This window comes from Thalassophryne amazonica, chromosome 2, assembly GCF_902500255.1.
Source record: "Thalassophryne amazonica chromosome 2, fThaAma1.1, whole genome shotgun sequence".
NCBI lineage: Eukaryota > Metazoa > Chordata > Actinopteri > Batrachoidiformes > Batrachoididae > Thalassophryne > Thalassophryne amazonica.
In genome coordinates this window covers 147555118-147582819 of record NC_047104.1, presented here as the reverse complement: position 1 = coordinate 147582819, position 27702 = coordinate 147555118, and the positions used below count along the sequence as shown (strand labels likewise).

Below are 27702 nucleotides of genomic sequence, written 5' to 3'. Positions count from 1 at the left end.
TTTACATTAAGTGATGATAATTGTAGGCAGGTTGGTGGGAGCGGACCTCTACTCTTTGTAGCAGGGTCACATGCGCTGCTTAAGTTTACATGTGTCAAATTTAAGTAAATCGTGCACACCATGTTTTATAACGGTGTTTACTTAATTGTGCTCTCATTATACTAAATCATTCCCTCCTTTTAATAAATCATGCGGTCATTTTACAATGCTTAACATGAGCGTACACTATAGTAAAGCGAGAACACAATATAGTAAAATGAGCGCACAATTTAACAAAACGTGCACACAATGTAGTAATACATGTGCACATTCTCTGCACATACAAAACATTTTGCGATGACACTTCAACAGCTCCCTAAAAGAATCTAACTAATATAAATAACAATTACTTTAATACAACTCCAAGACTTAGTATTACCTTCTTCTGGTCCTGCATTTATCTCACATTTGTGTGGGCCAACAATGGAATTGTTCCCTAACCATACCACTCTAGGGGTTCAGTGTCGTGCTCAAAGACAATCATGTTTTAGTTTGACACCCAGACAAATTAAGGGATCAAAATGGCTGCCCTACTAGCTTTTGTTGCAGCTGCATGGACAAGATTTGACAAACCCTTTTTGAACTTTAACATTTAAACCAAGAAATTATACTGTTACACAGAATACGTACCGTGTCATTACTCAACATTATGCCGCATTCACACCGGACGACATGCGAGCGACGGCGGTGACAAATTGCCATGTAATCCCTATCGAAGGACGCATTGTGGTGCTACAAAAGTTCAAGCCACGCAATGCGATGCGAATAAAGCGATTGAAGCGACGCAAATGAAGCGATTTTGAGCGATTGGCGCGTTTGTGGTGCGATATCGCGTCGTGTCGCCCTCTTCCCCAAATTGGAAAATCTGAACTTTTTCATGTTGTCGTATCGCGATGACCAATCAGGGACTGGATATGTAGTGACGTGGAGATGTCTGGAGTTTATACTTGATGTGGGCATGTCCTGTCTCTGGCAGCCAGCCTGTGAGCAGGACTTATGTCGCTTTTGTCCTTTATTTCACAATTATGACAGAGTTTGAGGGGAGAGCGAGCAGCAGTACCGCAGCAGCCGTTTTTTTTATTTTTTCACGTGCGCGTGCGAACGAATCGTCCGTGAATATTATTTTATTTATTAACTACACAGATGTATAATAAAACAAATGGTGACTGGTTTATAACACAATTATGACAGAGTTTGAGGGGAGAGTGAGCAGCAGCACCATCAGCAGCGGCAGCCAGATTTTTTATTTTTTTTTTTAATTGTTCACATGTGCACACGCGAACGGGACAGGAGGTCCTCAAACTGGGTCCTGGAGAGGTGAAAGTATTGCTGAAAGCGGCCATCATCCAGACGCAGCTCCTGCAGCAAATGATGAATTTGTGGTGTCGTGTGGCGTCCGGTGTGAACACGGCATTAGAGTCACATTAGCTTAGATACGGTGCAAGTTGTTGCTAGCAGGTCATAGTTTACTTTCATGCAAACTGTGTCAAAAGCATTGATTATGTGTTGAACCACAAGCACTTTATTGTGTATTGAACCATACTGTCAGCTGACTGCATCATTACACCCGTAGCGTCCATTTCAAAATGAGCAAATATTTGCACAAAAACAATAAAGTTTACCAGTTTGAACATTAAATATCTTGTCTTTGTGGTATATTCAATTGAATATAGGTTGAAGAGGATTTGCAAATCATTGTATTCTGTTTTTATTTACATTTTACACAAAATCCCAACTTCATTGGAACTGGTTGTATGCGATAAATGTGAAATCTAGAAGTTCACTTTACAGCAAGTGGCTTCTTGTTCTTCAACAAGACAATACCCGAATCTCATCTATGTGGCTTCTTTAGTTAAGCGGTCCAGCTGCTGTAAATTTGTTGATATCTGATACCTGGGTGACTAAGAACCTTCACTGACTAAATGTAGCAGATACATGACTGTGTACATGTCTGCACATGTCACTAAAAATTATTTTAATTGTCAAAACATAACCACAACCAAACCGACTAAACCAAATACAGGAAAATAAAGCATCCAAATGGTACCACCGATGGAAACCAATCAAACGAGGAGGAATTTGTGTGCATTTGCCTTTTGGAGTAGGTGCCCATTTCATGAACATTTTGCAGATTGAGTTTCCTCTCTTGACTGCGTAAGACCCAATAGAGGGGAGGCAACCTGGGCTACAGGAGCTGATATTGTCCGTGGAACCCTGCAGGATGATTGTTTGGTGCTAAGACTTGAGCAATCAGCCACAGAAGTATCATCTGTGGAGTCCTGTGAACGCTCTTCTGTGATCTGTGCAGCCGAGGCTGTTCCTGTGATGGAGATAGTTTCAGAAGGGGGTGAGCGGTGAGCAGTTATGACCTCTGCCTGGCTCCCTGGGGGTTGGTAAGGCGGAGGTCCCATCAACGGAGAGCCATCAGGAGTGAGTGAGGCCTGGCTGTGGATGATGATAGGGTCTGGAGAAGGCAGCTGAGTTTCTTCCTCATCCACAGCATCCAGATCCCTGGGATCCTTGGAGGGGCTCTGGTCCGGGGATATGGAGTCAGGTTGGTGGGAGATGATGTGGAACCTAAGATCAGCTCTGGGAAAACCACTAGCTGAGGACAGCTTCCCTCTGCCGGGCCGAACTGGACTCAGCAGCACCGGCAGCTCTTGGCCGAGAGGTTTACGAGGCAACTCGTCAGCTTTCCCTAAAAACAGAGCAAAATTTATTCACAAGGTCCAAGGGGTGATAAAAAATCAAATGCAAAAATTGCCCAATGTTTAAGGTGTTTTCAATGACATCTAGTGTTGTGTTTTCATATTGCAGCCCATCCAGTGCAATCAGAATCAGGTTTTATTGCCAATGTATGAGCTCAAACACAAGGAATGTGCTTTGTTGAGCCGATGTAAAACGAGGGACAACAATATAAATGGTCATGAACATAACCTAAAGAACTATATACTGTATATGTCAAACAGAGATGAGTTTTGTGTATGCAAATGTGCAAAAAAGATTTTACTGGCATCGGTGATGGGAGAAGAAATTCCATTCATCAGGATGCACACTGGGCACTGACTGTTTAAATATCGATAGGTGTGCAAAATATACAAAAAGGTGCAAAAGAAGGCAACAGGGTCTTGAATAGGCCAAATGACAGAACACACTGATTATTTAAATAAGTACAAGACATTTACAAGAAATACAAGAAAGTGGATAATTATTTCAATGAAAGTGCAGACTAGTAAAGTAAGTAAAGTAAGTAAGGTAAGTAAGAAATTAAAGTAAAATAAGTAACTAAGTAAAATTTATTCTCATAAGACCCCTCTTGGGGTAAGTGAGAAACACAACATATGGACATTAAATTAAAATAAATTAAAATAGCACAATCAACTTGACTGTAGTCAAGTACATCTTGACCTACACAGAACAAACAATAATAAATAAATATATATTACCGGCGTTTAAATGTAAGCACAATCTCTTTACAAAATTTTGAAAGATTACACTGGGTAAGAATGTCTTCCGAATTAAACAGCATATCCATGTGGTACACATTGGGTCTCGATCTGATATGTGCAGGTAGGTATCTATTTCTTCCTACCCTAAAATGACTACATTCAGATTGGTAGTGCAACTCATTACCAAGACTGTACCACGTACAAAAACGACAGAGGTGTGTATGTGTGTGTGAGGGACTTAATGATTAGGTGAATCCCAAAGGGAAATAAGCTGTTTTTGTTTCATGTGGGTTTAGCCCAAGAGTATCTACAATCCTCCTGTCATGCCTTAGGATCCTGGTACAGGTCCTGTAGGGATGGTAGAGTGGAACCAATGCTGCATTCTGCCCTTGTCCCAGCAGTGGCAGCAGCGTACCAGATGACAGTGGACAAGCAAAAGATGGACTTGATGGGTGCGTAGAAGTGCACAATAGCCTATATAATTGATTAAAAGCTGTGCTGATGTTGATTCATGTTCTCACCTGATGTTGCTCTGATTCTCGTTTGTCCTGATGGGCTTCCTCAGATCAAACTTTTCTTTGTTGCTTAGTTTTTGTAAGTGTGTGTGCTCTACTTGGAGCTGCTAGTTTGTTGGTGTTCACCAAATCCATTTTGTCATCTGTACAAATTTCAATGACTTTGCGACGCAGCAACTGAACAGGCCGCAATACTAAACCTCACCCACTAGATGGCATCAAAATAACTTTCAACATGACTAAGTGCCCTTTTTCAAATGTTTTTTGTATCACACGTTACACATATGCACTGACAATAACATGCATGTAATATTTTTGATCTTACAGGCCGAGTAAAAAAACAGAACATGCTGTAGAATACAACACATAAATAACACAACAATAGTAATCCAACCACCGAAAACCAAGCTCAAACAAATTAAATGAAAACCCCTCTCACACAAACGCTGTGTGTGTGGCACTCGCCACTATCTGTCACAAACACACGAACAAACACGTCACACAACGCCGAACGGCTGTCAGTACTGGCCACTAAACTAAATCTCCACGCACACACCTCAGACACACGGGCTGGAAAGCACCTGGTAGTTCAGAAAGTTCAAATCCATGATAAAATAGAGGAAAACAGAGACAAAGCTGATAAAATGCTGCCCAGGAAGCAGCACATGATGCACTACACACATGCAGCGGCCATGCACCGCTCATACACTGACCGTCTGCTGTATTCACTGTGCAAGCGTGTGCACAGCGAATACAGCAGGCTGATGGCTACCACTAACACTCCATTCACACGCCTTCTGGGTGAGAGGGGCTTTAAAAAAAAATCAAGTTAAAAACAAGGCAGCCACAGTCTGTCTTCTTCCATGTAGTTTAAAAGTCACCAGGGTCACCAGGAAATCCAACACCTGGAGTGACCGTATGAGCCAAGCACAAAACTCCCAAAGTGCCAAAGTCAGGAGGCCTTGGGCAGGAAATCTGGAATCCACTCATGTTGACTTATTAGCAACACTAATGCCTGGTTCACACGACAGGATTTTAAAACTATCTGTAGGTTTCCAAAACCCGAGAGACCACATACATGGAGATAAAACAAAAATCTAAGATCTGACAGGTTTGGTCGTACAGTGTGTGGTGTGAAGCCACACACGAACAGATTTCACACACCAACATTTCCAGGTCAGACAGGAAATCTCGCAAAATCTCTCGAGATTAAACTTGACTTCAGAGTAAACATACGGAGATAGTTTGTTGACTATTTAAAACAGGGAGAAAAAAAATGATACAAAAAGAAAAAGAAAAGGAGTTCTTTAAAGGACTGGAGACGGCGCGACCACCGGACTTTCTGGTAAATCAGAACAGCTGTTTTGATTTTATTTTCCACTCCGTGCGTCCATCACCTCCCTTTCTGATTGGCTACATGTTACATTCAGTAGGCTGCATGCTCGTTTGTGGTCGGAGGACACAACACACGCTGCGATATCAGGCCAAGACAATCCAACATGTTGAATATCCCCGATTTGCGATCAGAGCGCTCTTAACACACCACAAACGGCAGGAATATCTGATAATAGTGTAGCAGTAAGTGAAACAATCCTTCACTTGGTGATACAAGCATCAGATTTGGCATGAATGTTCTTCATAAATCAGTGTTTGAGAAAAAAGTGAGGGCCACCTGAAAATCAAATATGGCAGCCAGGTATGGGTAAATGAAGAATTACACAGGGGTCAAAATTTAAAAATGCTCCAATCATATTGAAAGCTACACCACATTATGTGTCTGATCACAAAGATTCCAAAAAGGTATAGTTTGGACTATCTATGACTGAATGCTATGGAGTTATGGGGTAAAAACAGCAAGAATGGTGACAAAGGTCAATTTCAGTTTGTAAGTTAAAGTTGCTCCAATTTTGGTAAAAGCTGGTACAAATTATTGGTTGAGCTAATAGGATTAATAAATGGAATAGTTCTGCCTGTGCCGAATGCTTGGTTTGCAAAGTACATGTCAAACATGCCAAACAGTTCTATGACGTGACATATACTCAACAAAAATATAAACGCAACACTTTTGGTTTTGCTCCCATTTTGTATGAGATGAACTCAAAGATCTAAAACTTTTTCCTCATACACAATATCACCATTTCCCTCAAATATTGTTCACAAACCAGTCTAAATCTGTGATAGTGAGCACTTCTCCTTTGCTGAGATAATCCATCCCACCTCATAGGTGTGCCATATCAAGATGCTGATTAGACACCATGATTAGTGTACAGGTGTGCCTTAGACTGCCCACAATAAAAGGCCACTCTGAAAGGTGCAGTTTTGTTTTATTGGGGGGGATACCAGTCAGTATCTGGTGTGACCACCATTTGCCTCATGCAGTGCAACACATCTCCTTCGCATTGAGTTGATCAGGTTGTCAATTGTGGCCTGTGGAATGTTGGTCCACTCCTCTTCAATGGCTGTGCGAAGTTGCTGGATATTGGCAGGAACTGGTACACGCTGTCATATACGCCGGTCCAGAGCATCCCAAACATGCTCAATGGGTGACATGTCCGGTGAGTATGCCGGCCATGCAAGAACTGGGACATTTTCAGCTTCCAAGAATTGGGTACAGATCCTTGCAACATGGGGCTGTGCATTATCCTGCTGCAACATGAGGTGATGTTCTTGGATGTATGGCACAACAATGGGCCTCAGGATCTCGTCACGGTATCTCTGTGCACTCAAAATGCCATCAATAAAATGCACCTGCGTTCTTCGTCCATAACAGACGCCTGCCCATACCATAACCCCACCGCCACCATGGGCCACTCGATCCACAACATTGACATCAGAAAATCGCTCACCCACACGACGGCACACACGCTGTCTGCCATCTGCCCTGAACAGTGTGAACCAGGATTCATCCGTGAAGAGAACACCTCTCCAACGTGCCAAACGCCAGCGAATGTGAGCATTTGCCCACTCAAGTCGGTTACGACGACGAACTGGAGTCAGGTCGAGACCCCGATGAGGACGACGAGCATGCAGATGAGCTTCCCTGAGACGGTTTCTGACAGTTTGTGCAGAAATTCTTTGGTTATGCAAACCGATTGTTTCAGCAGCTGTCCGAGTGGCTGGTCTCAGACAATCTTGGAGGTGAACATGCTGGATGTGGAGGTCCTGGGCTGGTGTGGTTACACGTGGTCTGCGGTTGTGAGGCTGGTTGGATGTACTGCCAAATTCTCTGAAACGCCTTTGGAGACGGCTTATGGTAGAGAAATGAACATTCAATACACGAGCAACAGCTCTGGTTGACATTCCTGCTGTCAGCATGACAATTGCACGCTCCCTCAAATCTTGCGACATCTGTGGCATTGTGCTGTGTGATAAAACTGCACCTTTCAGAGTGGCCTTTTACTGTGGACAGTCTAAGGCACACCTGTGCACTAATCATGGTGTCTAATCAGCATCTTGATATGGCACACCTGTGAGGTGGGATGGATTATCTCAGCAAAGGAGAAGTGCTCACTATCACAGATTTAGACTGGTTTGTGAACAATATTTGAGGGAAATGGTGATATTGTGTATGTGGAAAAAGTTTTAGATCTTTGAGTTCATCTCATACAAAATGGGAGCAAAACCATGTGTTGCGTTTATATTTTTGTTGAGTGTATGTTACCCTGTAACGTGCCAACTGAGCATGACACATGGTGCAAACTATTCCTTTTTAAAAACCCTGTTAACTCAACCAATAATTTGCATCATTTTACAAAGATTGGAGCAACTTTAACTTTTCACCCCTGTACAAACTGAAACTGACGTTTGTCACCATTCTTGCTCCTTTTACCTCATAACTCCGTAACATTCAGTCATAGCTAGTCCAAACTATACCTTTTTGGAATCTTTGTGATCAGACACATAATGTGGTGTAGCTTTCAATATGATTGGAGCATTTTTAAATTTTGACCCCTGTGTAATTCTTCTTTGACCCCTACCTGGCCGCCATATTGGATTTTCAAGTGGCCCGTACTTTTTTCTCAAACACTGGTTTATGAAGAACATTCATGCCAAATCTGATGCTTGAATCACCAAGTGAACAATTCTGGCCAAAAATCAAACTTATCTGCTCCACTATAAGATTATATTTAGCGTCATCACGACTGTCAGGGCGTCCTGAAGATTGTCGGAAGGGTAAGATCGGGTCCAATATCGGCCTAATTATCTTGCCGTGTGAACCGGGCTTAATATGCACAATCACATTCTCACACTCTAATGCTAAATGTTGCATACTAAGCACCAGGGAGTTTAGCCAGCATTAATATCCAGTAGTAGACATTCATGTTATCATCACCACATGGGGTTTGTACAGGGCACAGAAACATCTCTGTGGAGAAATGTGTTAAGAAAGACTGACACGTCAGCACTCTGCTTAATTAAATTCACTTCACTTCATTTACACAGCATCAAATAATAACATAAGTCACTTCAAGATGTTACACACACATAACGGAGCTCAACATCCACCATGTGTTGCTGTGGATGAACTGGAATTCATTTCAAATTTGATTTCCACCATGTACAAATCGATGGCTTCATTGGGTTTAGCTATGGCCAGTGGGGGCTAATGCTAAGTCATGATGATGCTAAATATATTAGGGTTGGGTAACGAGAACCGGTTCTTTTCGGGTATCGCTAAGAAATGATTCGATCCACTGATATCAATAGACTTGTTGCTTAATGATTCCCTTATCGGTCCTTCAGAGCAGCCATTATTTTTGAGGGTGTTTGTCGGGAAAATGATCATTTCTCTACGTTGACTACAGACCCTGCAGCGGGTCTGTAATCAACCGCTTCTGCAGCGTGACTCCACTTTAACTATGAAGCGTGAATCAATGAAGCAGTGCTTCGATCCGCTGGCTCATTGGTTCTTTGTTTTATTTCGCTTCATCTTAATTTTTCCCCACTAAAACCCTAAAGAGCATATGCCTATGAGTAATATTTACCTTTATATGTTAAACCGACCTGCTATGGTCTTCTGAAACAGTTGATTGACATATTTTATAACTTAAAAACGGGACCCATGCCAATGCGTTAGCATGTCTATGGTGTTTTCAATGTTAAAGTTAGCATTAAGCTGTTCACATCTCAGCACGTTTGTGTACATTTGTTTTATGTATAATAATTAATGGCTCAGCATTTGTTGTCGTTGTTGTTGTTGTCTTTATGAATTACATCCTGACATGCAGCACAGCGAGCTGTAAGAGCTCAGCTCAGATATATGGAAAGACATTAATGCCAATAATGTCTGAAAGGAAATGCATTTGACAAAAACTACAGATTTTTTTTATTTCTATTTATGTTCAGAGATCAAGGATCCACCATGTAGAGTTTATTTATGTCCAGAGTTTAAGGATCCAGTGACCAATTTCATATTTATTTACTTTAAGACTCAATAAAATGTTGTTGATGTAGAAAACCTGTAAAACCTACTTTTATTACACAGAAAATTCACAAGAGGTATCGATAAAGTAACCGATAAGGAATCGGATCGATAAGCGGAATTGATAATGGTATCGATAGATAAAATCTTAGCAATACCCATCCTTAAATAATCCCTATATACATAAGTAAAGGTATTGTAAGATGGTTGTGTTTATAATAAACTGAAATGTGTATCTTGTTTTGTTGAGGTAAATTTGAGGAAAAAGTGTGATAATATCGAAGTGCATGGACTTCTTTAATGATGTGACCAATCCAGGCTGCTGCATTGAAACCTTTGAGACAGTACTGAGCTCGGACTGCAGGTGGCGCCGGTGTACCTGGAGGAGGAAGGTCCAGCTTCATCTTCCTCAGTTCATTCATGGAGACCTGCAGCTGTTCAATAACCAGGTCATCGCTGGCGTAGAAAGTCTGAGCAATCCGCTCCTGCAGGAACTCCCTGAGCTCCTCCAGGGACATCTTCAACAGCCGTTCTGTGCACGCACACAGCTCATACATTAGACCTGCAGCCCGCTGAAATATTCAACATTCTCTGAGGATAAATTTTGCATTTTTTAATAATCCACTGAATTTATCCAAACATGACATCCTGAGGCAGAACATAAGTATTGACAGCAACAATTTTAGCTATTGTGCATCTGTACATCACCACAATGGACATGAAAGGGAACGCTGAAGATACAGTTCTAGTGAAGACTTTTTGATTTAATTCCGGAGTGATAACAGAAACATCATATTATGAACTGTTTTGTCTGCAGTGATTTCATTTTGGGAGCCCATAAGTAATTGGATGAAGTAAATCTAAGGATTACTTCAGCCAATGAAGTTAGAGGAGGTAATGATTTCACCCTGGTTGTTTGTTTGTTGTGAACAGCTCGGATCCCACAACTTTTCATATATCATTATGAAATTTTTACTGAAGATTCATATCCTGATAGGGGAGGACTGATTACATTTTCAAGGTCATAGATTAAAGGGAAAAGTCAGGAAAAAGCTTGGAATTTTGGAAAAATCACTATCTTTAACATTGAATGAAAGTTAAAAAAAATCATAAATCTGTCGTAAAAGATCAGACTTCTTTCATATTTGACAGTGTTATGCAGAATGGCATCCTGTATGGGGTGAGAAAGTTTGATCTACAACCCCTGGCAAAAAGTATGGAATCACCGGCCTCAGAGGATGTTCATTCAGTTGTTTAATTTTGTAGAAAAAAAGCAGATCACAGACATGACACAAAACTAAAGTCATTTCAAATGGCAACTTTCTGGCTTTAAGAAACACTATAAGAAATCAAGAAAAAAAGATTGTGGCAGTCAGTAACGGTTACTTTTTTAGACCAAGCAGAGGAAAAAAATATGGAATCACTCAATTCTGAGGAAAAAATTATGGAATCACCCAGTAAATTTTCATCCCCAAACTAACACCTGCATCAAATCAGATCTGCTCATTGACATTGACCCTATGTGTCTTTTTGCAAGGAATGTTTTTGCAGTTTTTGCTCTATGGCAAGATGCATTATCATCTTGAAAAATGATTTCATCATCCCCAAACATCCTTTCAATTGTCCAAAATATCAACGTAAACTTGTGCATTTATTGATGATGTAATGACAGCCATCTCCCCAGTGCCTTTACCTGACATGCAGCCCCATATCATCAATGACTGTGGAAATTTACATGTTCTCTTCAGGCAGTCATCTTTATAAATCTCATTGGAAAGGCACCAAACAAAAGTTCCAGCATCATCACCTTGCCCAATGCAGATTCGAGATTCATCACTGAATATGACTTTCATCCAGTCATCCACAGTCCACAATTGCTTTTCCTTAGCACATTGTAACCTTGTTTTTTTCTGTTTAGGTGTTAATGATGCCTTTCGTTTAGCTTTTCTGTATGTAAATTCCATTTCCTTTAGGCGGTTTCTTACAGTTCGGTCACAGACGTTGACTCCAGTTTCCTCCCATTCGTTCCTCATTTGTTTTGTTGTACATTTTTCGATTTTTGAGACATATTGCTTTAAGTTTTCTGTCTTGACGCTTTGATGTCTTCCTTGGTCTACCAGTATGTTTGCCTTTAACAACCTTGCCATGTTGTTTGTATTTGGTCCAGAGTTTAGACACAGCTGACTGTGAACAACCAACATCTTTTGCAACATTGCGTGATGATTTACTCTCTTTTAAGAGTTTGATAATCCTCTCCTTTGTTTCAATTGACATCTCTTGTGTTGGAGCCATGATTCATGTCAGTCCACTTGGTGCAACAGCTCTCCAAGGTGTGTTCACTCCTTTTTAGATGCAGACTAACGAGCAGATCTGATATGATGCAGGTGTTAGTTTTGGGGATGAAAATTTACTGGGTGATTCCATAATTTTTTCCTCAGAATTGAGTGATTCCATATTTTTTTCCTCTGCTTGGTCTAAAAAAGTAACCGTTACTGACTGCCACAATCTTTTTTTCTTGATTTCTTATAGTGTTTCTTAAAGCCAGAAAGTTGCCATTTGAAATGACTTTAGTTTTGTGTCATGTCTGTGATCTGCTTTTTTTCTACAAAATTAAACAACTGAATGAACATCCTCTGAGGCCGGTGATTCTATAATTTTTGCCAGGGGTTGTAGATTTGATCCGGATTACAGGTTTTGTGGTCATATATATTTAACATTGAAAACCCAGTTTAATGTACATTTTACATTATATCTTAATCAAACGTGTCCCAAACACTCTCATATTTGAAACCTGACGAAGTTTGATCCAGATTGTGGATTTTGTAGCCATTTGAAATTAATATTGAAAAGCTAATTTGGTGTACATTTTGCATTAAATTTCAATCAAAAGTGCCTCAGCCACTCATTTTTCTATTATGGATTTACCTACACCACCAAAAGTGGATGGAGGTTCTGGTTTTATGTCTGTTTGTCTGTCTTCCAGTTACCAGTCAGAAACCAAGGTATGGTAAAATCAGGAAAATACCCTATTTGATATTTGATCATGTGATATTTTTGGTGAAAAAACCCTCACTTCATCTCCACTGCAGTGTTGTAGAGGCAAAAAATAAAATAAAATTGTGTCAATGTCCAAATGCTTATAGCCCTGACTGTACATACAAACAACAAACTTTACATGTGGCTGCCTGAACAAGCCCAGACATGTTCCCTGGTGCTAACGCTCCTTTTTAAAGTAACATACAAAAGAATAAAAACAGATTATGACATTAAAAGATGCCAACATGGCCCAAATAGATAGTTCACAGCTGAAAATAAAGCAGTTTTTATGAAGTTCCTGAGGGATTTTTTTTTTTTTTTTTTTGTAGACCCCCACTCACTGAATGAATCCAATAAGCCTCTACTTTGATAATCGCAAGAAACAACATCCATTTCTTACTGACAAACATTTTCTGAATCACACAACTGAAAAGATGATATAAAAGCAGTTGTGGTGTGCCATTGGTTTCAGATCACTGTAGCGTAACAAAGTGCTCTTCTGGGAGGCAATCAAATGTGTACAGTGTTTTTTTTGACACAAGTAATTTGGTGCTTATTTGTGGTGGAAAGCACCATAATGTGTGTCATGACGCGTTTGGAGAAGCGCGACAGTGCTGCTGATGGAAAGTCTGACAAAAGACGTACACATTCAGCTGCCGTCTACAGGACTGCAAAGGTGTTTCTGTCAATGTCTGCACCCTGTGCTTACCCATAATGCTGATCTCTGCCCACAGACAGGTTCATACGTATTTGGACAGTAACACAATTTCTGCAATTGAGCCCCTGTGCACCACCAAAATAGAGATGCAATGAAACAGACTTTCAGCTTTCATTCAAGGTATTAAAGAAAGCCAATAAGTAATCAGGCAAACAAGCAAATAAAAAACAAATAATCACTTTCCCAAAGAGTTTTCTTTAGACAAGTCAAGGGATGTAAATATGGACATTTTTAAGTCACAAAAGAGAAGTTTCATTGAAGAAGAGAGAAGTTTCATTTCAACTCCATTGTGTTGGTGGTTTCACTTCATTCTGCTACAGTAAATCAAATCAATTTCATTTATATAGCGCCAAATCACAACAAACAGTTGCCCCAAGGCGCTTCATATTGTAAGGCAAAGCCATACAATAATTACAGAAAAACCCCAACTGTCAAAACGACCCCCTGTGAGCAGTACTGTTTGCATTCTGAGGGAGTGTCAGCGTCAACATTTTGGCCATGTCAGAGTCAACTATACAGGACCAGTGATGCTGGTAACACGTTACTTAGTAACTCTAATCTGACCACTTTTTTTAGTAACGAGTAATCTAATGCGTTAATCTTTCCAAATCAGTAATCAGATTAAAGTTACTTCTCCAAGTCACTGTGCGTTACTATTATTTTTGCATTGTGGGTCGATAGCAGCATTAAACTTGGTCCGTGGGCAGGAGGTCGGGGTTCAACTGAACTGCCCACTTTAAGCGAGCTGTGAGCTTTTCATCCGCGGTTTTCTGCAGCAGCGATGACTCATCCTCACCTCTTAAAGCGCGGTGACAACAGCACACCTGCACTGAGCTTTAAAAAGACATTTTTATGCTTTTTTTCTCCTTTATTTAGAATTCTGAGCTGAGCTGCTCCGTATCTGCTGCTAAAAACAGCTGATCCTCTGCGACGCGTCAACAACTAACACTATTTTCCACTCAAATGCACCTAAACTCTCTTTCTGAGGACCACATGATGTGAAAACGCAATAAAACTTTCTTATCTGTAAATCTGGTCATGTTTTCTGCATAAATAAATGTTATCCATTCTTTGTGCTCAAACGCCAAAGCAGGGGCGAATCCAGATGGAATGGGGGCATGGGGCAGGGATGTGCCCCCCCACAACACCCCTAGATTAAAGGTTCAGTTTTGAAGCCATTTTTTTTACTACAACTACTAATACTACCGGAAATAATAATAATTTCGACAAGTAAAATGTTTAGAGAGAATTTAAATGTTAGAAAAATGTTAGAAAGAATTTAATAGTTACATTTATAAACAACGTAGGTTAGAAATTGCAAGTTTTACTGTTACAGTGCTGTCAACAGATAAACATGAGGTCAAGAAAGAGGTCTTTATTTTACTTTTTATAAAACAAGTATTTATTTTCATTGAAGTCAAGAAAGGGTGACTATAAAGTGAGTTTTGGCAAAACAGGTATCATTGTCATGTTGACGTGGGTTGTTGTCGGCAGCTGGGGAAAGTAACTAAAAAAGTAACTAGTAATCTAACTTAGTTACTTTTACAATTGAGTAATCAGTAAAGTAACTAAGTTACTTTTTCAAGGAGTAATCAGTAATCAACAATTGGATTACTTTTTCAAAGTAACTGTGGCAACACTGTACAGGACACAGAAGGAAGTCCTATATAAGGTTCTGGGGCCTATTGGTGCTTATCTCCACATTCGATCACGTGGTTACTTCATCAACCAAGGCTGGTACCCATTTACAGCTGGGTGGACTGAGACAACGCGTACCATCTGTCAAAAGACACAAACAGGTTTCGAACCCTGGTCGACATAGTTAACTACCTGCTCTACGTACAGGACACACAGGGTATTGACACTGTTTTCAATATAAAAAGGAACTGCATATAAAAAGTACATGAAGAAACAACTAAAAACTACAACTATGTCCAAAATAGGAGAAATGTAGGCACATACAGGTACATGAAGGTTTAAATATATTTACATTTACATTTATGGCACATTTACACGTGGCACCATTCTCTATGCCTGATCCAGCACTTAGCTGCATGAGTGTTGAAGACCCCAGGGGCTGGAGAAGGCCACCTGGTTGTGGCAGACAGATGGTTACTTTAGACACGTGGGGATTGACCATTGTCTGCCTGGGTAGTTGCCATTGTTAGGTTCTTTTATCACAGTGAGTGATCCCCAAAAAGAACTGGACAGGAAACAGACTTCAAAGTTTAGATGTTGTATTGTAAAGAATTTTTACACTGATACACAAATCATCTCAGCACTGGGAACTTGAGCAGGTTGCATGCAAACACCTGGAACAAAGAACCTAGAGTTCCACTCTATGCTACCATTTGTTCCTTCAACCTTAGGCACCCTCACATGGGCAGTCCTTAACCTGGCTTGAATCAGTGTCTATGTGAGATGGCTGCAAAGTGTAGTGAAAATGGGCAGACATCTGTTCACGTTGCGTTCAGTGTTGTTATGTAAAAGTCTTATAGTGTGTTTATGTCTGTAATGTAGTGTAGTGTAGTGTCGCGCATTAAAAACAGAGTGTTCCATCATGCTGATTCTTTTTCCAAATAGACAAATACTTTGGTTTTATCAATCAGCCATATATAAAAAGATCAGATGGTTTCATCAATTAGACAGCTGTGAAAGGATCTGATAGTTTTACCAAATACACGGACATTTTGTGTGTCAGCCATTTTGAAAAGCAATTAGGTTAAGATCAGATAGTTACAAGGACATTTTGGATGTGCGTCGGCCATTTTGTGTTATGCATCATGGAACACTCTTATACCATCCATGACCCAAGGAGGTTCTGTGGTGTCAATGGAGCCTGGCAACTGTGCATGCTCCCAGACTTGACTCGACTCCACTGCGCTGGTGTACACAGGCAAAAATCACAAAAAGTACGTCACTATCCAACTACTTATGGCTACTACGACTACTACTATATATTATAGTATCACTAATTCACAAAGAAACATTCTGCATGAATTTCTGCCAAATACTTTCTGAGTGCCCACTGTAGTTGCTCTTAGGATGTCTGATGGTAACAAACTGATCCAATGTAAGTGAATCAAAGGTGACTATAGAGTGTGTTTTCAGGGTTTTGACCAACACCGTCTGAGTGAATAAGAGTTTCACTGTGTGGAATGATATCATCTTACTTTTGTGTATCTTCAGGATGGTGTAAGACATGGCAGTGAGAAGCCTCTCGCCTTCCAGAATGAAAATATCCCACAAGCGAAGAGTCAGCGTGAACGGCGTCTGCAAAAAAAATGGACACCAGTACGATCTCACTGCCTATTGCGAGTTAGTTGATGTTGATGCTTGCGGTTCAGATATGTGCAGTTCTCTTCGTAGCTGGAGTCAGGAGGTTTGTTTGGTGCTTTCCCAAACCTCAGAAGCCTACAGCCCCCTCTGATCGGAGCGACTCAGCGGGATATAAAAGTGCTGACAGCTGCCAAACTCTGCCAGACCACCGCCGCAGGATTGCAGGCACACACAGAGGAGAGGACCAGCAGCTTATCTTTACAGCTCTTAATGTTTTTCACCAATGCAATGAAGCTCAAATATCACTGGGCTTTCAATCCTGTGTAATCATGCCAAAATATCTGGAAACTAACATTTGGATGTTGACTTTCTTAATTTTGTAATTTGTTGCTCTTTGCCGCAGTGTTTGTGTATTTCACTCCTCAAAGGTGACCTCAGAGGGAATCGGTTCTGCAGCAACCTATGTTTGGGATAGTTGCCTTTTTGTAGGTGGTATTCTTTGATAGTGGGCAACTGATTAACAGGAAGTGCCACCTTCCACGCAACCGCATCTATACCTTACCCAAGATATTTCATGTTTTGTGTGGCCAACTTCATTTCATTTGTTAAAATACATCCATTCCTGCATTTAAGGTCTGTAACACATTCCAAAAAAGTTGATAAAGTTGGCCATTAATTCTAAATATACGGATTAAATCATCACTTTTACAGCCAGTTTCCTTGAGACAAGTCAGGGCAGAGCTCCAGACTAACTGTACTCAGTAGGAACACTGGTGACCCCTACTGAAAATTTTAGGAACACAAGTAGAAATTGTTTTTGGGTCACACCCTTAAATCATCCTGCAATGTAATTATTCACATTTCCCCCTTACTTCAAATGTAATACTGATGAATGCTTTGGAATAAATTACATCCTCAGCCATTTCTGTTAGAAACAGTGTTTCATGTGACTGCAATTAATATATTCAAATATATAACGGCTGAGTCGATCCTTGTCATTTGATTGATGGCTTGTTTGTCACGTGATATGGATTATTCATACCATTTGCCGTTGTGTTTCACTGACCGTGCAATAGTTTTAGCGTGCAATTTTGGTGCTATATGAAATGTGCTATTGCACACGCTGACCACCGCGCATGCTCACACTGCTGGGAGCGGTGTTTAGCTAAACATAGCGGAGTTTTTTTTTTTTTGCTGAGAGATGATTTGAAGGAGATAATTGACACTGCTAATTCTTCTAACACACACACACACACACACACACACACACACACACACACACACACACACACACACACACACACACACACACACACACACACACACACACACACACACACACAACACAAATCCACCATGCCCTAAGCCGTCTGGAGACATGAAGAGCTGTTAGGATGAAAAGATGGACAAATTTCTGCCGCAAATTTTCACTGGAGAGACGAAAGCAGATGGCAGTCTGTACACAACGTCAGTGGACGGCATCACGAACAACTGAGAACAATTTTGGACTCCTATTTCAAGTTCGTGTTAGACTCTTAAGCACATGTCAAACACCAAAATGTAAGTCCCTTTTCTGTTGTTTATAAATTAATAAAATATCAAATGACAAGGATCTATTTTAGCCGTTATACAATACAAATAATGATTTTTTTTTCATTCTTTCAATGGAACGAATATTTAATTTAGTGAAAGCTGGAACGTACCATTCAACAAGCCTTGTTGAATGGTACGTTCCACCTTTCACCTCATGAAATATAGGTGGGTGTAGACCTCTACTGGTGGTTGGCTCTCACTGCGGTATTGTATCACTTCCTGTTCCGGAGCACAGCAGTGTTTTGCTGTATCTGTTAGCTGTTTAATCTGCGCAGTTAGATTGATCTAGTTAACTAGATAACGATTTGTTTCACAGTGTAATCTTCACGAGCCTTAACTAAAGCACTCCCTCTGCTGAATCACCTCTAAATTATTTACACATTATTCACTTTGCGTGTTTTTAGGAATCCGCTAGCTTAGCGCAGCTACTAGCTCTTAGCCGGTTTAGCATGGAGGCTTCTCCTGTCTCTCCCGCACTTTTCTGCTCTGGGTGTGAAATGTTTCGTTATTCCTCGGCCTCCTTTAGCAGTAATGGTACTTGTAATAAGTGTAGCTTATTCGTAGCTTTGGAGGCCAGGCTGGGAGAATTGGAGACTCGGCTACGCACCTTGGAAAATCCTACAGCTAGCCAGGCCCCTGTAGTCGGTGCGGACCAAGGTAGCTTAGCCACCATTAGTTCCCTCCCGGCAGATCCCGAGCAGCCGGGAAAGCAGGCCGACTGGGTGACTGTGAGGAGGAAGCGTAGTCCTAAACAGAAGCCCCGTGTACAACGCCAACCCGTTCACATCTCTAACCATTTTTCCCCACTCAGGGACACACCCACCGAGGATCAAACTCTGATTATTGGCGACTCTGTTTTGAGAAATGTGAAGTTAGCGACACCAGCAACCATAGTCAATTGTCTTCCGGGGGCCAGAGCAGGTGACATTGAAGGAAATTTGAAACTGCTGGCTAAGGCTAAGTGTAAATTTGGTAAGATTGTAATTCACGTCGGCAGTAATGACACCCGGTTACGCCAATCGGAGGTCACTAAAATTAACATTGAATCAGTGTGTAACTTTGCAAAAACAATGTCGGACTCTGTAGTTTTCTCGGGGCCCCTCCCCAATCGGACCGGGAGTGACATGTTTAGCCGCATGTTCTCCTTGAATTCCTGGCTGTCTGAGTGGTGTCCAAAAAATGAGGTGGGCTTCATAGATAATTGGCAAAGCTTCTGGGGAAAACCTGGTCTTGTTAGGAGAGACGGCATCCATCCCACTTTGGATGGAGCAGCTCTCATTTCTAGAAATCTGGCCAATTTTCTTAAATCCTCCAAACCGTGACTATCCAGGGTTGGGACCAGGAAGCAGAGTTGTAGTCTTACACACCTCTCTGCAGCTTCTCTCACCCTGCAATCCCCTCATTACCCCATCCACGTAGAGACGGTGCCTGCTCCCAGACCACCAATAACCAGCAAAAATCTATTTAAGCATAAAAATTCAAAAAGAAAAAACAATATAGCACCTTCAACTGCACCACAGACTAAAACAGTTAAATGTGGTCTATTAAACATTAGATCTCTCTTTTCTAAGTCCCTGTTAGTAAATGATATAATAATTGATCAACATATTGATTTATTCTGCCTTACAGAAACCTGGTTACAGCAGGATGAATATGTTAGTTTAAATGAGTCAACACCCCCGAGTCACACTAACTGCCAGAACGCTAGTAGCACGGGCCGAGGCGGAGGATTAGCAGCAATCTTCCACTCCAGCTTATTAATTAATCAAAAACCCAGACAGAGCTTTAATTCATTTGAAAGCTTGTCTCTTAGTCTTGTCCATCCAAATTGGAAGTCCCAAAAACCAGTTTTATTTGTTGTTATCTATCGTCCTCCTGGTCGTTACTGTGAGTTTCTCTGTGAATTTTCAGACCTTTTGTCTGACTTAGTGCTTAGCTCAGATAAGATAATTATAGTGGGCGATTTTAACATCCACACAGATGCTGAGAATGACAGCCTCAACACTGCATTTAATCTATTGTTAGACTCGACTGGCTTTGCTCAAAATGTAAATGAGTCCACCCACCACTTTAATCATATCTTAGATCTTGTTCTGACTTATGGTATGGAAATTGAAGACTTAACAGTATTCCCTGAAAACCCCCTTCTGTCTGATCATTTCTTAATAACATTTACATTTACTCTGATGGACTACCCAGCAGTGGGGAATAAGTTTCATTACAGTAGAAGTCTTTCAGAAAACGCTGTAACTAGGTTTAAGGATATGATTTCTTCTTTATGTTCTCCAATGCCATATACCAACACAGGGCAGAGTAGCTACCTAAACTCTGTGAGTGAGATAGATTATCTCGTCAATAGTTTTATATCCTCATTGAGGACACCTTTGGATGCTGTAGCTCCTCTTAAAAAGAGAGCCTTAAATCAGAAGTGCCTGACTCCGTGGTATAACTCACAAACTCGCAGCTTAAAGCAGATAACCCGTAAGTTGGAGAGGAAATGGCGTCTCACTAATTTAGAAGATCTTCACTAAGCCTGGAAAAAGAGTCTGTTGCTCTATAAAAAAGCCCTCCGTAAAGCTAGGACATCTTACTACTCATCACTAATTGAAGAAAATAAGAACAACCCAAGGTTTCTTTTCAGCACTGTAGCCAGGCTGACAAAGAGTCAGAGCTCTATTGAGCCGAGTATTCATTTAACTTTAACTAGTAATGACTTCATGACTTTCTTTGCTAATAAAATTTTAACTATTAGAGAAAAAATTACTCATAACCATCCCAAAGACATATCGTTCTCTTTGGCTGCTTTCAGTGATGCCGGTATTTGGTTAGACTCTTTCTCTCCAATTGTTCTGTCTGAGTTATTTTCATTAGTTACTTCCTCCAAACCATCAACATGTCTATTAGACCCCATTCCTACCAGGCTGCTCAAGGAAGCCCTACCATTAATTAATGCTTCGATCTTAAATATGATCAATCTGTCTTTATTAGTTGGCTATGTACCATAGGCTTTTAAGGTGGCAGTAATTAAACCATTGCTTAAAAAGCCATCACTTGACCCAGCTATCTTAGCTAACTATAGGCCAATCTCCAACCTTCCTTTTCTCTCAAAAATTTCTTGAAAGGGTAGCTGTAAAACAGCTAACTGATCATCTGCAGAGGAATGGTCTATTTGAAGAGTTTCAGTCAGGGTTTAGAATTCATCATAGTACAGAAACAGCATTAGTGAAGGTTACAAATGATCTTCTTATGGCCTCGGACAGTGGACTCATCTCTGTGCTTGTTCTGTTAGACCTCAGTGCTGCTTTTGATACTGTTGACCATAAAATTTTATTACAGAGATTAGAGCATGCCATAGGTATTAAAGGCACTGCGCTGCGGTGGTTTGAATCATATTTATCTAATAGATTACAATTTGTTCATGTAAATGGGGAATCTTCTTCACAGACTAAGGTTAATTATGGAGTTCCACAAGGTTCTGTGCTAGGACCAATTTTATTCACTTTATACATGCTTCCCTTAGGCAGTATTATTAGACAGCATTGCTTAAATTTTCATTGTTACGCAGATGATACTCAGCTTTATCTATCCATGAAGCCAGAGGACACACACCAATTAGCTAAACTGCAGGATTGTCTTACAGACATAAAGACATGGATGACCTCTAATTTCCTCCTTTTAAAGTCAGATAAAACTGAAGTTATTGTACTTGGCCCCACAAATCTTAGAAACATGGTGTCTAACCAGATCCTTACTCTGGATGGCATTACCCTGACCTCTAGTAATACTGTGAGAAATCGTGGAGTCATTTTTGATCAGGATATGTCATTCAATGCGCATATTAAATAAATATGTAGGACTGCTTTTTTGCATTTGCGCAATATCTCTAAAATTAGAAAGGTCTTGTCTCAGAGTGATGCTGAAAAACTAATTCATGCATTTGTTTCCTCTAGGCTGGACTATTGTAATTCATTATTATCAGGTTGTCCTAAAAGTTCCCTGAAAAGCCTTCAGTTAATTCAAAATGCTGCAGCTAGAGTACTGACAGGGACTAGAAGGAGAGAGCATATCTCACCCATATTGGCCTCTCTTCATTGGCTTCCTGTTAATTCTAGAATAGAATTTAAAATTCTTCTTCTTACTAGGTTTTGAATAATCAGGTCCCATCTTATCTTAGGGACCTCATAGTACCATATCACCCCAATAGAGCGCTTCGCTCTCAGACTGCAGGCTTACTTGTAGTTCCTAGGGTTTGTAAGAGTAGAATGGGAGGCAGAGCCTTCAGCTTTCAAGCTCCTCTCCTCTGGAACAAGCTCCCAATTCAGATCAGGGAGACAGACACTCTCTCTACTTTTAAGATTAGGCTTAAAACTTTCCTTTTTGCTAAAGCTTATAGTTAGGGCTGGATCAGGTGACCCTGAACCATCCCTTAGTTATGCTGCTATAGACTTAGACTGCTGGGGGGTTCCCATGATGCACTGAGTCTTTCTTTCTCTTTTTGCTCTGTATGCACCACTCTGCATTTAATCATTAGTGATTGATCTCTGCTCCCCTCCACAGCATGTCTTTTTCCTGGTTTTCTCCCTCAGCCCCAACCAGTCCCAGCAGAAGACTGCCCCTCCCTGAGCCTGGTTCTGCTGGAGGTTTCTTCTTGTTAAAAGGGAGTTTTTCCTTCCCACTGTCGCCAAGTGCTTGCTCACAGGGGGCATTTTGACAGTTGGGGTTTTTCTGTAATTATTGTATGGCTTTGCCTTGCAATATGAAGCGCCTTGGGGCAACTGTTTGTTGTGATTTGGCGCTATATAAATTAAATTGATTTGATTATTATTATTATTATTATTATTATCATCATCATCAACCTGGACTCTGACATCTTAACAAAAACTCGTGGTCATATTTTGATGGATATTGATGTTTAATCCATGTGCTAACTACAGCACAATAGTTGCTAATTAGAGCTATTGTTTAGTCACTAGCCTATAGCAGTCGGCCTCTCAGTAGGAGGGGTCTGGTTAGGTTTAAAACTCCAGCTTTTGTTGGCTTCTGTTTTATTCTTCTCTACAAGAGTCAGACAGAAGTCAGACTTCCAGAGCAAGAATTTTAGCTGAGGAAGCTTCTGCGATTTGAAGGGAAACGTCCTCGCGTCAAGCAACCCAGTCCAGTCGAAGATTCAAGCTTCTCTACTATGGAAACCACCTGGACAACTGAGAGCCTACACAGAGACATATCACTCAGTAAAAGTCTGTAAAAGTAATCTTTTTCTGGAGCTCTGGGGAATCCAGGCGACCAAGGCTCTGCCCATGCTTAGCTTGGGAAGGCCAAGAAAAGGCCTGGGGCAACTTGATGTAACTCCAAGAGAACTTGGTGTGCACTCCGTCCTTAACTCGTGATATCTCAGGATAAATATTTCCACAGTCAACATGAAAATTAGACAGTGAGTTACAGTTGAGTCTCCTGACAAAAATTTGTTCAAATGCATGAATTTAACCATATTTTCATGAGATGTGATCTATAATTTAGCAACCATCTGTAAATCTTTCTAAACTGATACTAGCATGTGTAAACTACAGGTTAACAAACACCCAAATAAATTAACTTGTCTTCACCTGACGCTGAGATAATTAAGACCTAGAAGTTGTTCTACAGACGTTGTGGACGAAATCCGTCCTGAGTACCTTAAGTCTCTGGATGTTGTGGGACTGTCTTGGCTGACACGCCTCTGCAACATCGCGTGGCGATCGGGGACAGTGCCTCTGGATTGGCAGACTGGGGTGGTGGTCCCTCTGTTTAAGAAGGGGGACCGGAGGGTGTGTTCCAACTACAGGGAGATCACACTCCTCAGCCTCCCCGGTAAGGTCTATTCCAGAGTACTGGAGAGGAGAATTTGACCGATGGTCGAACCTCGGATTCAGGAGGAGCAGTGTGGTTTTCATCCTGGTCGCGGCACACTGGACCAGCTCTACACGCTCCATCGGGTGCTCGAGGGTTCATGGGAGTTCGCCCAACCAGTCCACATGTGTTTTGTGGATCTGGAGAAGGCGTTCAACCGTGTCCCTCAGGGCACCCTGTGGGGGGTGCTCCGGGAGTACGGGGTCCGGGGTCTATCTAAGGGCTATCCAGTGCCTGTACGACCACAGCAGGAGCTTGGTTCGCATTGCCGGTAGTAAGTCAAACCTGTTTCCAGTGCATGTTGGCCTCTGCCAGGGCTGCCCTTTGTCACTGGTTCTGTTCATTATTTTTATGGACAGAATTTCTAGGCGCAGCCAGGGTGTAGAGGGGGTCTGGTTTGGGAACCACAGAATCTCGTCTCTGCTGTTTGCGGATGATGTGGTTCTGTTGGCTTCATCAAATCAGGACCTTCAGCGTGCACTGGGGCGGTTTGCAGCCGAGTGTGAAGCGTCCGGGATGAAAATCAGCACCTCCAAATCCGAGGCCATGGTTCTCGACCGGAAAAAGATGCTTTGCCCTGTTCAGGTTGGTGGAGTGTCCTTGCCTCAAGTGGAGGAGTTTAAATATCTCGGGGTCTTGTTCACGAGTGAGGGACGGATGGAGAGTGAGATCGATAGACGGATTGGTGCAGCGTCTGCAGTGATGCGGTCGCTGTATTGGACCGTCGTGGTGAAGAGAGAGCTGAGTAGGGGGGCAAAGCTCTTGATTTACCGATCGATCTATGTTCCGATCCTCACCTATGGTCATGAGATTTGGCTCATGACCAAAAGAACGAGATTGCGAGTACAAGCGGCCGAGATGAGTTTCCTCTCCAAGGTGGCTGGGCGCTCCCTTAGAGATAGGGTGAGGAGCTCGGTCACTCGGGAGGAGCTCGGAGTCGAGCCGCTGCTCCTCCACGTCGAAAGGAGTCAGTTGAGGTGGCTCGGGCATCTTTTCCGGATGCCCCCTGGACGCCTCGCTGGACAGGTGTTCCGGGCACGTCCCATTGGGAGGAAGCCCCGGGGAAGACCCAGGACACGCTGGAGGGATTACATGTCTTGGCTGGCTTGGGAACACCTTGGGGTTCCCCCGGAGGAGCTGGGGGAGGTGTGTGTGGATCGGGAGGTCTGGGCGGCTTTGCTTGAGCTGCTGCCCCCGTGACCCGACTCCGGATAAAGCGGAAGAAAATGGATGGATGGATGGATGGAAGTTGTTCTACAGTACATAGACCTTGAGGCCCTTTGGTGACCATGCTTTTCCAGTGTGACAGAAGTTACCTCCCCATTTACAACTGGGTGGAGTGGGACAACACAGACGAAGTGTCTTATCAAACGAAGGAGGTAGTGTAATTGGAAATCAAACCTGGATCTTCATATTGGTAGTCTAAAGCCTATCCTACTACCAGGTCTGCACCAAAATGTTTCTGTGCAAACTCGTGAGGCAAGCCACCATTATACAGCTTCATGGCGGAGGACCTGAGAGAAGGATTTTCTTAAAAACAGTTCCTCAGTTCATTCGTTAGTTAAATGGATACAAGCCCAATTACCTTTTACAGCTGGGCTGAGTGCCATGGAAGTATCTTTTCCAAAGACACAAACATGACCAGGAATAGAACCCAGGTCTAAATATTGGTAACTCGACTCCCTATCCCACTGAACTGCCTACTCGTAATTACGTATTGATGTCAATATGATAGTCCAAACAAGCTGTTTTGGTCACCTCTTGTTTCTGAACATTGGACATTATTGTGTTTGTTAAAGGCAAAAAGAGAGGCGTAATAAGAGAATGAAGATGCAGGTAAGTTCCTCACCCTGTCAATGAAACACTGCAGGAACCATTTAGTGCTGTAAATCCCTGCAGACATCTGCTCTTTGTCCTACAGAGAGACAAACAGATTGTTTCAGCCATTAGAGTCCCATGATAAAACATTTAAGAACCATTATTTAAAGAGTCAGGCAGTGGGTGGACTGGCAATTGTTAAAATTCTCAGCATTTTCACCTCCATTTTTAAGGAATGTCACTTTTTGGTCTTGAAAATCTTCATGATGTGGCACATTTGATTTAGTCATAATACTGTAAGACAAAACCCTACATAAAAATGGGATACTGACCTAAAGGCCTTTAACTGAGATGTCCTTCTTCGGCAGAAGGTCTACAGTAGTGTTCAGAATAATAGTAGTGCTATGTGACTAAAAAGATTAATCCAGGTTTTGAGTATATTTCTTATTGTTACATGGGAAACAAGGTACCAGTAGATTCAGTAGATTCTCACAAATCCAACAAGAGCAAGCATTCATGATATGCACACTCTTAAGGCTATGAAATTGGGCTAGTAGTAAAAAAAAAAAGTAGAAAAGGGGGTGTTCACAATAACAGTAGTGTGGCATTCAGTCAGAGAGTTTGTCAATTTTGTGGAACAAACAGTTGTGAATCAGGTGTCCCCTATTTAAGGATGAAGCCAGCACCTGTTGAACATGCTTTTCTCTTTGAAAGCCTGAGGAAAATGGGACGTTCAAGACATTGTTCAGAAGAACAGCGTAGTTTGATTACAAAGTTGACTGGAGAGGGGACAACTTATACGCAGGTGCAAAAAATTATAGGCTGTTCATCTACAATGATCTCCAATGCTTTAAAATGGACAAAAAAAAAAAACAAAACAGACGTGTGGAAGAAAACGGAAAACAACCATCAAAATGGATAGAAGAATAACCAGAAAGGCAAAGGCTCACCCATTGATCAGCTCCAGGATGATCAAAGACATTCTGGAGTTACCTGTAAGTGCTGTGACAGTTAGAAGACGCCTGTGTGAAGCTAATTTATTTGCAAGAATGCCCTGCAAAGTCCCTCTGTTAAATAAAAGATGTGCAGAAGAGGTTACAATTTGCCAAAGAACACATCAATTGGCCTAAAGAGAAATGGAGGAATATTCTGTGGACTGATGAGAGTAAAATTGTTCTTTTTGGGTCCAAGGGCCACAGACAGTTTGTGAGACGACCACCAAAATCTGACTTCAAGCCACAGTTCACAGTGAAGACAGTGAAGCATGGTGGTGCAAGCATCATGATATGGGCATGTTTCTCCTACTATGGTGTTGGGCCTATATATCGCATACCAGGTATCATGGATCAGTTTGGATATGACAAAATACTTGAAGAGGTCATGTTGCCTTATGCTGAAGAGGACATGCCCTTGAAATGTGTGTTTCAACAAGACAATGACCCCAAGCACACTAGTAAATGAGCAAAATCTTGGTTCCAAACCAACAAAATTAATTCTTCGCAGATGTGACGAAATCATGAACAACTCTGGTTATACAACTAAATACTAGTTTAGTGATTCACAGGATTGCTAAAAAAAGCAGTTTGAACATAACAGTTTTGAGTTTGTAGCATCAACAGTAGATGCTACTATTATTGTGAACACCCCCTTTTCTACTTTTTTTTACTAACAGCCCAATTTCATAGCCTTAAGAGTGTGCATATCATGAATGCTTGGTCTTGTTGGATTTGTGAGAATCTACTGAATCTACTGGTACCTTGTTTCCCATGTAACAATAAGAAATACACTCAAAACCTGGATTAATCTTTTTAGTCACATAGCACTACTATTATTCTGAACACTACTGTATATATGCACCTCACTGATAACCATGACTGATATGTGCTGGAAATATGATAAGTGGTTAGTTTTGACAGTTCATCATGATAATAAGCACTTTGTACCTTA

General features: G+C 41.4%; 1 protein-coding gene across 1 annotated transcript in view; it reads right to left on the bottom strand.

Annotated features, from left to right (window-relative positions):
- Nucleotides 1-1697: 1697 nt before the first annotated feature.
- Nucleotides 1698-27702, bottom strand: part of LOC117532310 (USP6 N-terminal-like protein) — a 75078-nt gene continuing 49073 nt past the window's right edge. The window contains exons 11-14 of the mRNA XM_034195634.1: nucleotides 25787-25852; nucleotides 16353-16452; nucleotides 9805-9957; nucleotides 1698-2737 (exon numbers count right to left, since the gene is read on the bottom strand). Coding sequence (XP_034051525.1) covers nucleotides 2154-2737; nucleotides 9805-9957; nucleotides 16353-16452; nucleotides 25787-25852 — 903 coding nt within the window. The 3' untranslated portion in view covers nucleotides 1698-2153. The remainder of the gene's footprint in view (nucleotides 2738-9804; nucleotides 9958-16352; nucleotides 16453-25786; nucleotides 25853-27702) is intronic.